The 12,199-nt window shown below is 42.5% G+C and overlaps 1 protein-coding gene across 1 annotated transcript in view; it reads right to left on the bottom strand.

Annotated features, from left to right (window-relative positions):
* Nucleotides 1-401: 401 nt before the first annotated feature.
* LOC140467122 (polymeric immunoglobulin receptor-like) overlaps nucleotides 402-12,199 on the bottom strand; it is a 49,604-nt gene continuing 37,806 nt past the window's right edge. The window contains exons 7-10 of the mRNA XM_072563189.1: nucleotides 8,334-8,402; nucleotides 5,848-6,168; nucleotides 5,396-5,716; nucleotides 402-586 (exon numbers count right to left, since the gene is read on the bottom strand). Coding sequence (XP_072419290.1) covers nucleotides 402-586; nucleotides 5,396-5,716; nucleotides 5,848-6,168; nucleotides 8,334-8,402 — 896 coding nt within the window. The remainder of the gene's footprint in view (nucleotides 587-5,395; nucleotides 5,717-5,847; nucleotides 6,169-8,333; nucleotides 8,403-12,199) is intronic.

The following is a 12,199-nucleotide window of genomic DNA, read 5'->3' as shown; positions in this document are numbered from 1 at the left end:
TGGAAATATCGACAATGAAATTGTTCTACCTTTTCCCGACAGACTTGGGTCCTGACGATGTTCCTGTTGCTGTTGGTGATTTTGTTGAGGATTTGTCACAAGTATATTCCCTTCCTATTGAGACATAAGGTAATATTCAGCTTCATCTGAGTCTCAGTTACAGACAACCAAGAGAGCACTCTTCATCAATGGAACCTCAGGACGTGTTGTGAATAATGGATTTTGTTGAATTCGTTTTGCTATAACTCTCCCTGTCTGGAGAGACATGGCAATGATCTAGTTTGAATACAATTTGTTTTTGTTCCTTGCCTGGACATTCTTGCTCCTGCAATCGTATTAAAGCATTTGAAAGCCTGAGGTTGGATGGGACTATATTACTAAGATCTCCTTTCTCCTCATTGTCAAACATAAAAGAAAGTTCCAGCCACTGAGCTGGTCACTGCCCCCACTGGACAATGTATTCTTGGGGGATCCAGCAGCCCCTGCTCTGTCCTGTAATATCCTGTGATTGCTGGGTGAGCTTCCACTGGGAGTTTTGCCTCCACTATGGTATTTAGACCCAATGATGTAGTCTTTACGTCAGCTCCTGTCACATGAGAACAAAGTGTGGATGTTGTAATACTGACAAATCAAAAGACATTGATAACAGCATCTGGCCTAAACATATCTCACAGCCACAGACACTTCAGGGTCTGGGCTGAAACTGAGGTAATCAGTTACAAACCCTGACACATTTCCATCACCATGTCATGCCTGATGTGACCCTGACTAAGATGGAGACTGATACCATTATCCCCTCAGGTCACATGCCATGATACACACAAGCTGTGAGCTGAGAAGGTATGGCAACAGATAAATGGGCACCACACAACAATCCCAGTTGGAGAACACTTCAGTGGTCCAGGACATTCGGCCTCGGACCTTCGGGTGACCATCTTCCAAGACGAACTTTAGGACAGGCAGCAGTGAAAATTGGCCAAGCAGAAGCTGATAGCGAAGTTCCATACCCAAAGGGAGGGCCTCAGCCGGGACCTTAGATTCATGTCACATTACAGGTGACCACCATTGCACTATACACACACACAGATACTCCAATGCACACACACACACAGACACACACACACACATACACAGGCACTCCAAACACACGGACTCACATATACACAGACACTCACACGTACCCCGACAGACACACACACTTCCACATGCATCCTCTCACAGACAGACCACTTTACACTCACATACACACATATACACTCTCTCCGATAGACACTCAGAACCCCTCACCCCAGACACACACACACCCCTACAGACACACACACTCCCACACTTACACATGCACCCCCTCACAGACTTAGACACTCTCCACTCACATACACAGACACATATACTCTCTCTCACATTCACAACTCGCCCCCCCTCCACCCCAGACACACACACACACACATACATATACCTTTGTGGGGTGAATTTGTACTTACAAGAGTAACATTGTACTTTGCTCAAAAACTGCATGAATTCATGTAAGACTCTGTAAACTCACTTTTTAGATGAGAATCAGTCTAAACATTATGGCATAGAAAGGGATCACAGCAGTCTAACACCTTCAACATATTATCTGGCTAACACCAATTGTTACAGTAAACCTGAGAAGATAACTTTAAAAAAAATGTTTTGTGATTTACACATGAAAGAAGTGAAACTATCATGGTATTCAACAGATAAAAGACTCAACAGACAATTAAGGTATTTTTCAATGTATAATTTCAGTTACATTACACTGTAAACTTTTGCCATAAATTCTGTGCCTTCCAATTGTGTCCTCCTTAACCACCTGATGAAGGAGTGGTGCTCCGAAAGCTAGTGCTTCAAATTAAACCTGTTGGACGAGAACCTGGTGTTGTGTGGTTTTTAACTGTACACCCCAGTCCAATACCGGCATCTCCAAAAGCTGTGAGATGTAACACAAAGTTGGAGCACAGCATTTCTGCATTTTCTGGAGCTTTATTACACTTTTGCCCATTATCAAAAATAAATTAACACCTTGCCCAAAATTGTTCAAATATCAAAGAGTCGTAATGTGATGAAGTGCAATTATTTGTAAATATGGAAGAACATTAACCAATGAGCAGTTTGAATAAACATTGAATAGGTGTGTCAGCCTCAATGTTTGTATAAAACTTACTGATGCTGCTGATTTATATCATGTAACTCCAGCCACTCTCTGCTACACTGGGAACTGAGACATGAACAATTTCACTGGGTTTTGTTCCCTGAGTATTTGAGGCTGTGCAGTAATATAGATGATGTTGTTGCGTGAAGGATTGACAATGTAGATCCAGTTTGTTGGTGTCAGAGATCATTGAATCTTCAAATGGGGTCTTCTCAAACCATGTGTAGTGAATGGGACGGGATCCCCAGGCAGACTCACAGCAAACTCTCACTGAAGCCCCAGAATATGAGACATTTGGCTGTGACTAAAATTGAAGTCCAGGAACAGAGACGGCGTCTTTGGGAAACAAACATTTATTGGAAAATGGACTGTAATTGAAAAGCCAAAAACCCCAAGACTTTGCCCTTCCCTATCCCAATTCAGTGTCATAGGCTCATATGCCACAGAAATAGACCCTTCGGTTTAATATGTCTGTGCTGAACAAGTTTCTCAAAATAAAGCAATCCCACTTGCCTGCATTTGGCTCATATCCCTCCAAATCTTTCTTATTCATGTACTGATCCAAATCTTTTTAATGTTGCAACTGACCACCCTCTGTGTGAACACGTTGCCCCTCAGGTTCCTTTCACAGTTTCCTCCTCTCACCTTGAAAACATGACCCCTCACTTTGAGCTCTCCCAGCCTAGAGAAAGAAACCTTTGCTAAACACCTTATCCAGACCCCTCATGATATTATAAACCTTGATAAAGTCACCTCCCAACCTCCTCTGCTCCAGGGGAAAAAGTCCCAGCCTATCCTTTTCACTCAACCCCTCCAGTCACAGCAACATCTTAGTAGATCTTTTCTGAAACCTCTTCAATTTAATAAAACCTTCCTGAAGCAGGGTGACTCGAACTGTACACACAAAACCAAAAGTGGCCTCACCATCATTCTGTACAAGCTCAACGTGATGTTCCAACTCCTACACTCAATGGTCTGAGCAATGATGGTAAGCATTCTAAATACCTTCTTAACCACCCTCTCTACTTGTGATGCAAATTTCAAAGATCCCAGTGTCTGTCTGTTCAACAGCACTACTCAATTAAAAGGGTCCTACTTTTAATTGTATAAGTCCCATCCTGTTTTGTTGAACTAAAAGGATATACCTCACATTGAACAAAATGAACTCCATCTGGCACTCCTCAGCCCATTGACCCAATTGATCAGTCGTTAAACTGGTTCAATGGGGATGGAGACATCAACCATCACTATCAATCCCGAGCCGTATGTCTAGCTGTCTCCTTGGAGAGGGGAACAACTATCATTCAGACTCAGGCTCAGCACTCAGTGTCTGCTGGATATGAGCCACTGGCAAGAAGATTCAGGATGTGGAGGGACTGCTGTTGGGCTGGGGTGGACAAAATTGGAAACCACACAACACCAGGTTATAGTCCAAGAGGTTTATTTGAAAATACAAGCTTACAGAGCACTGCTCCTTTGTCAGGAAGCCAGTGGGGCAGGATACGTAGGGCACAGGATTTAAAAGTAAAAGATCAAAGTGTCACATGACGGATGCAATGTATTAGAGAAACTGAGATTGCTGATAAGTCTGTAATCACGTAGAATGGGAAGGCAGGTTTCCATTGATTAATATGTAAATCCCAGAATTTCTCTTAAATCACAGTCCCGATATATCTTAAGGTTTTATCAGTAAATAAAAAAAAGTGACATCTCAGCTCAGACAATACATTACAGGGATGAGGTTAGAGTCTGTGTCCCAAACTGGAGTCAGACTGTCTTTTTTGAAAGTAGGAATTTATAAACTGTCACCTTAATTGACTGCCTTCAGATTTATGCTGTTTGAACAAAATAGAATGTAAATTCACTCCACAGACTTGAATGTGTATTTGAATGTGTGCACATGTGTGTGTGTAGTGTGGGAGGATGAGGGAGAGAGGGAGAGGGAGGCTGTGAGTGTCTGTATTTGAGGGAAAGCGAGACAGAGTGCATATGTGTGACAGTGTGTGTGTGGGTGAGAGAGAGAGGCGCAAGACAGAGTGTGTGAAAACTCAGGGGAAATGTTGGCCCTGTCATAACTCCATTATAACGTCTGAAATAAAGGCAGTGAGCCTGAAGCGTGGAGAGAACAGCTGGAGGAGTGTGGGGGTGGGGAGAAAGTAGCATAGAGTACAATGGGTGAGTGGGGGAGGGGATGAAGGTGATAGGTCAGGGAGGAGAGGGTAGAGTGGATAGGTGGAAAAGAAGATAGGCAGGTAGGACAAGTCCGGACAAGTCAAGGGGACAGTGCTGAGCTGGAAGTTTGGAACGAAGGTGAGGTGGGGGAGGAGAAATGAGGAAACTGTTGAAGTCCACATTGATGCCCTGGGGTTGAAGTGTTCCGAGGCGGAAGATGAGGCGTTCTTCCTCCAGGCGTCCAGTGGTGAGGGATCGGCAGTGAAGGAGGCCCAGGACCTCCATGTCCTCAGCAGAGTGGGAGGGGGAGTTGAAATATTGGGCCAAGGGGCGGTGTGGTTGATTGGTGCGGGTCTCCCGGAGATGTTCCCTAAAGCGCTCTGCTAGGAGGCGCCCAGTCTCCCCAATGTAGAGGAGACCGCATCGGGAGAAACGGATACAATAAATGATATTTGTGGATGTGCAAGTAAAACAAGTATATCTGATCAGTGACTTATACAGGAAGAAAATTGACCAAGTGTTGAAGGATATTTGATCTTTAATCTGTCAATAATTGTTTCTTTCCCACACAAGCTGTCTCTGTTCTTGGAATGCAGCAATATCTAGAAATTAATTTGCATGCAAGCAAAAACATTGAAATAATTCTCTCAAAAATCTGGTTGTGTTTAATAACATTGATTGAGGAATGAATGCTTGCTCAGACACCAGGAGAACCTCTATTCTGTAAATAGTTTACAAATGATGCCATTCCTAAAGGGGGAACAGGTTCTCAGTTTGTCACCTCATCGACACTGTCTCACCTGCCACAGCACAGCATTACTTCTCCCTACTAGGCAGTGGGATCCAGCTGAATTTTAACCCCGAAGGGGAACTGGAACCCCCAACATGCTGGCATCAACATGCTGTGGATAGTATTTTATGCACCTGTTTATTTTCCAACTGCAGGACAGAGTATTGGTTTAAATCAGAACAGACAATGAAACAAGTGGAGTGCATTTTATAACTTACAGTTTGGCAGAGTGAGATATTAAATATGTGCATCACACTTACCGATGCCATTGGTTTTTATTTTATAACTGCAGTTCTTCTCTGTTACATTGTTGATTGACACATGAACAATTTCACTTGGTTTTGTTCCCTGAGTATTTGAGGCTGTGCAGTAATATTGATGATGTTGCTGTGAGAAGGATTGACAATGTAGCTCCAGTTTATTGGTGTCAGAGATCTTTGAATCTTGAGATGGGGTCTTCTCAGACCATGTGTAGTGAATGGGGAGAGATCCCCGGGCAGAATCACAGGAGACTGTCACTGAGCCCCCAGAACATGAGACAGTAAATTGGGATAAATATCGAAGTCCAGGAACAGAGACAGCTTATGTGGGGAAGAAACAATTATTGAGAGATCAAAGATCAAATATGCTTCAATACTTGGCTAGTTTTCTTCCTGGAGAAAACACTGATCAGACATATCAGCTGAGAGTAATTTTAAAAAATCACTGAAACATTTACCGTCAGAGATGTACAGCTCTACATTAAACATTAGGTCAAGGCCAGGAGCCTCAATCCCACAGCTGTACCATCCTGCATCTCCCCATTGAAGATTCTTGATTGTGACAAGAAATATTCCTTGTGTTTTGTTATCAGCGATTGATATTCTCCCATTTGGCCAATTTGTCGTTGCTATAAACTTACACTGACGAGTCCATCCTTGACACCAATATTTTGTGTTTGTTTGGTACCACCGTGCTTCGTAGTGACAAGATATTGTGATCGCTCTTCCCAAAATTCCCGTTACGTGTTTCTCTGCCCATAAAGCATCTGAAACTGAGGAGACAATATTTCAGAAATTTGACTGGAAAAAAACTCCTTAATACATTTTAATCAGCTACATTGCATCTAGCTCATGGTGAAGTTAATCCCTTATCAAAGCGTCAGGCTGTTCCAAATTCCCAGGGAATGATTGAAACAGTCAGAATATTTTCTTTCCCCACTGGTCGAGCTTTGGGAAAATCTTGAAACTGGGTTTGTGCTGCCCGCTGTGGGCTCTAACTCCACCGTGTGTGACATCATCAAAATGTTGTCCCCCTGGAGAGCAGCCTGAGTGACAGGCCTGGATTGGAGTCGGCTGAGGATCGGTGAAAGGAGGGCACAGGTGCTGAATGGTCCTTACTGTGACTGGAGGAGAAGGGGCTGTGTGTAGACTTATGGTGGGCTCAGGGGCTACATTTCCAAAGCTCATGGGACAGATACAACAGGTGACCCAGGATGATGATGGGAGACCTCAAATGGGAGAAGAAGAGAATTGAAGTTCAGCAAGAGATGGTTCACAATGGGAGAGAGACATCAATGTGCAGGATCTTGAGGGCAGTAAAGGCAGGATGGTTTGTAATCACACATTGTTGTCAGTGTGAGGAGAGAAAAATAACAGAATTATTTACTGACTTTTCCTGAGTGATGCTTAATGAGAAAATGTTTAAATTGCTGACACATTGTGTCCCGGTGTGGAAGAGGAGCAGCCTGTTGATGACGTGGTAAATTTACTTCAATAAATAGTAGACTAACAGGCTTGTTGGGAGAACCGTCCTTTGTGTGGGAAGAATTCTCAAACAAAATGACAAAAATGGTTTTCAACCTCAGTGAAGAGATGGAGAAGAGAGAAGAAAGGGAGGAAGATACATGAATGATGAAAGGTGATGAAAGCCAGGAAACAGAGACCTTATTGGATAAAGGAAGCTTTGAAAGAAAGAGAATTGTGAAACCAGAGGGATGCACACTTCAGGTTTCTATCTGTGAAGTATTCTGCATGAAGTTGGTGGGTCAGAGCCACAACATGTTTCAGGAAGGTTTCATGTATCAGAATTCATTGCATTGTAGCCTAGAGTCATGCAACATGGGAATTTTAATCTTGAGTGTTTCAAAATCATTAGTGGAGAGATTGCAATGAAGAACAATACTTTTATTGCAGTGTTACATTGTAACATGTAAACCAATGGGATTGAAAGATCGTAAACAGCCTGATTCAAGTTAGACAGAAAGGAAAAAAAGCTTTGTTATGCAAAGAGAAGTGTACAACGTCCATCTGCTTTTGTGACTGAGCCTCACAGATGAAAACTTAATGAACTGCATTTCTAAACTAAAATAACAGAAATAAAAGCCAACTCAAGATGTTTTGTTTGAGGGCTTATTTCCACCCCAGTTTTAGTGGCTACAGAACATTGAAAATTTTGGGCAAATTAAGATAATTATGATGCTTTATTTTTGATTTAAAATCAACATTATTTGTCCTTTTTATTTAATTGATAATTAATGCTGCTCTGAAGTATTTGGGAACTCTGCCACTTGGGATGATGATATGTTCAGGAGAGGCAGTACATTTTGTAATGTTGTACAGGTATGCATGGGGCAGACAAAGCACATGCTGTGTCTGTTTTCTGCAGCTTATCACTTGCCTGAGTTGTTGCAATGTGAAGGGTGGCAACCTGCATTGAAGAACCATGACTTGGAATCTCAGCCAGTCCTGCTCCCTGCCCTGGGCATGTTGGAAAGATTTGCAGGTTGATAATAAACCTGTTTGACTTTGTGAGAATACACATTCCTTTGCAAACTGTGCTGAATGAGAATCAAACTCTCAGCATTTGACATGGCAATAACAATGTTACCCATTGTGTCACAACCTCTGCCTTTATCCCTTTATACATCTTCAGCAATTTAAACATTTCCACTGCAATATCCTCACACCGGACTTCAAGAAACATTGGATTAGTGGTGCTGGAAGAGCACAGCAGTTCAGGCAGCATCCAACGAGCAGTGAAATCGACGTTTCAGACAAAAGCCCTTCACGTCGATTTCGCTGCTCGTTGGATGCTGCCTGAACTGCTGTGCTCTTCCAGCACCAATAATCCAGTATTTGGGTTTCAGCATCGGCAGTCATTGTTTTTACCTTCAAGAAACATTGGTTATCTGAATATACAACTCAGATGATCACTCACCGGGAATGGAACAGATGAGGAGAATCAATGTCCACATTGATTTATTCACAAAGTTCATGATGTCAGTCTCTCAGCTCTGTTTCTCACTTTGAAATAAGTGTGGACTGCAATGTCTACATGAAGTTAAATGAGTAAGAGGATATCGGAAACCAGCTTCTGAGACCACAGTGAGCCAGAGGGTGGAATTTAACCCTAAAGACATTTTTCTTCGATCAGTTATATTCAATAGAAGAACTAACTTCATATTCATTGAAACAATAGAAAATTCTGAAATCAAGACAGTTAATGCATTAGGTGCAAGGTAATGTTGACCCAAGCTTAGTATTTATAGTGAAATCTCAGGTGAATGATAACTAGCTTATTCTCTCATGTTCTCAAATTTCAACAATAATTTTTGGCAAACATAGATTTCTTTTCCAAAAATTAATCATGCAGCTAAAAAAGAACTGTTTTGAACATTTTGTCTGTTTGCAGAATCTGCCTCCTGTTAGTGTTGAATAATTATTGTGTCAGGATCTGTACTCCTCGATATGCAGGAGAAGGACACCCTCTGTTTGATTTCCACGAGATCCAAGTAAACAAGACATGCGGCCGACTTCAGGCAGAGAAAGGAACTCAACAAGAGAGAAGAAATTCAGGGGGAAGTGAGCTGTGATTGAGTAACTGGGAGTGAGCTTCAATTCCAAGGTGAGGATCCCTCTGGTGAACCGATTAACATGGGGCTTTGTATTCACCAGGACATGGTTGATGATGAGTGAGTCTGGTGAACCATGCTGGGTTTCACCTTTGAGAAGATCAAAGAAACTGTCACCCTTCACCAACCGTGCTCATCCCCAGCCACAATGCTGAAGGCAGTGCCCCCATCTTAACGCTTAATATGAAAGGAGAATCACTGGAGTCATTACCCAGAGACTGAACCAACGAGGACCATCGCAATGCTCTGTCTGGGAAACAGAAACAATATATTGGGTAAACTCCTAGAGAACACTTGGAATCATTTGGGGGTTAATACCCCAATGGGGATGAAACCCCTCTGCTGTCAGGTCACCATTGTCTGAGTGTCAGAAACAGAGAGCAGAGATCCCCCAGCTCCTGAATGACATGGACACTGTAGAATCAGTTGGGAAAATAGGACCAGATTGAAAAATTAGATTCTGTGATGAAACAGTGAAGGCAGCAGTTATTAACAAAGTGAAGAATATCTGATCTAATTGTCTGGGATCCTGTAAAGTGACTTGCTCAGTGTCAAAGCCGTATCCTTGTAGACAGGCACTCAGCAGTTTTTAAAAGACCGTTCTTCTGAGACAAACAATTGCAGGACCTGGAGCTGCCACAAAGCCCCTCCCCCAATTCGGATGGATGTTCCATTTGCTCTGGAATGGTGCAGTGACCTACCCACAACATGGACATGAGCCTGTCCCAGGATGTTTCCTTCCCAGAGATTGTGATCAAAGGGCTGGGTCTGAAAACTCTCAGGACAGCCTTGAATGACCCAGAGTGAGCCACCCACAATCTCCTGTTTATTAACACTTATTCTCATTATACATCCATGGGGATCTATCACACATTCCCCTTCATAATATTCGCATTTTTCTTATACTGCCGAACGACCATAAGACCATAAGACCATTAGACATAGGAGTGGAAGTAAGGCCATTCGGCCCATCGAGTCCATTCCACCATTCAATCATGGCTGATGCGCATTTCAGCTCCACTTACCAGCGTTCTCCCCGTAGCCCTTAATTCCTCGAGACAACAAGAATCTATCAATCTCGGACGACAATGAACATCAAACTATGCAACAAGTGTGGAAACTTATTTTTTACACCTCAACTTCTCAAAATGGACAGCACAGTGTCTCAGTGGTTAACACTGCTGTCTCACAGCCCCAGTTCCCTGGGTTCGATTCAAACCTTGGGTGACTGTCTGTGTATATTTTGCACATTTTTCATCTGTCTGTGTGGGTTTCCTCAAGTTGCTAAAGTTCTTTTCCCACTGTCTACCCATATGCAGGTTAGGTGGAATGGTCATGCTGAATTGCCCATTGTGTCCAGGGATGTGCAGTGTCAGTGGGTTAGCCATGGGAAATGTGTGGCTATGGGAACAGAGTGGGGTTTTGGGTCTAGTGGGAAGTTCTTCAGATGGCTGGTGCAGACCAGATGGGCCAAATGGCCTCTTTCTGCACTGTAGGGATTCTAGAATTCTCAGTTACATTCCTCATTAACCAAGAACCTGTTTGAGTATAATGGAAAGAGCCCAAACTGAATGTGTGTTCATTTACAATGAGCCATTCACGTGCACCATGCTGCTGACAGAACCATTTTTAGAAATAAAGTAATTATGGGGAAAAATTATTTTACCAGATTTAAATTTTAATTTGATAACATTTTAAAATTATTCAATTCCTTTGAAGTTAACTTGAATTGTAAGGTGTGGGATAGAAGTTCAAATTATTCCAGAATGATAGGTGGATTTGCAGCTTTCTAAATACAGTGAGCTGAGAAGCACATTCATTTCTTTCAAAACCTTGTCATTAGTGTGTTAGTGAATATGGCAAGTTGGATTCATACAGCATCTTCAAAAATGTGAAACTGGAGGAGAGATATAGATGAGTGTAAGTTGGAAGATTCAAGGCCAGCTGGAATGATGTTGGAATGATTGAGCGTGAAGCTAACAACATCATGGATGAGTTGATGTGCTTATGGGTGTGAGGGAGAGAGTGTGTACATATATAGAACACAGAATATAGAACGTTACAGCACACTAAGTGCTCTTCAGCCCTCGATTTTGTGCTGACCTGCGAAACTAATCTGATTCCCATCTAATCTCCACCGTTCCATTATTATCAGTGTGTATGTCCAATGCCCGTTTAACTGCCCTCAATATGGACGAGTCTACTACTGTTATAGGCAGGCCGTTCCACATCCCTACTACTCTCTGACTGAAGAAACTACCCCTATATTTGTCGCGAATCTATCACCCCTCAATTTAAAGCTATGTCCCCTCGTGTTAGCCATCTGCATCCAGGAAAAAGGCTCTCACTGTCCACCCTATTTAAAGCTCTGATTATCATATATGAGCACTAGTCGGGGTGTAGAATTCTGGCATTGAGTCACTGTGATAGACATCTCCCTCCCAATGACAAAGTTCATGAACTTTTTGAAGGCTTTTGGAAGAGATTGTTATTACCCCCGTTATAACACTTGATGATATATTCCTTGATTCTTGAGTTATTTGTCACACAGTTCCAGGACTATCTGGAATGTTCCATGCTATAGGAACGTTAGCTCCATTTTACAGCAGTTTAAATGATAACTCTTTCTTCTGGTCCTTTGCAATGTGCCCTGTAGATTAATTGACAAAGCTTCTCTTACTTTTTCGGTAAAAACAATGACTGCAAATGATGGAAACCAGATTCTGGATTAGTGGTGCTGGAAGAGCACAGCAGTTCAGGCAGCATCCAAGTAGCTTTGAAATCGACGTTTCGGGCACAAAATGGCTTGTGCCCGAAACGTCGATTTCGAAGCTACTTGGATGCTGCCTGAATTGCTGTGCTCTTCCAGCACCACTAATCCATTGTCTCAGTTTTTGCCTGTCCTCGGGAGAGGTATATACCACAGGGTAAGAGTTATAGCAGGGGGCAAGTCAATTACAATATGATTAGACAAGATTGAAGTTACATAGGATGGGGAAGGAAACTTCAAGGGATGGGCACAATTGAAATGTGGAGCTTATTCAAGGAACAACTACTGTGGATCCCTGATAAGTCTGTACTTGTCAGGCAGGGAGGAAGTTGTTGAGCGCAGGAGCTGAGGTTTACTAAGAAAGTTGAATATCCTGTCAAGACGAAGATGAAGGCATATGTT

Source organism: Chiloscyllium punctatum, chromosome 45 (genome assembly GCF_047496795.1).
Source record: "Chiloscyllium punctatum isolate Juve2018m chromosome 45, sChiPun1.3, whole genome shotgun sequence".
Lineage (NCBI taxonomy): Eukaryota > Metazoa > Chordata > Chondrichthyes > Orectolobiformes > Hemiscylliidae > Chiloscyllium > Chiloscyllium punctatum.
This window is presented reverse-complemented; position numbering and strand designations above follow the sequence as displayed.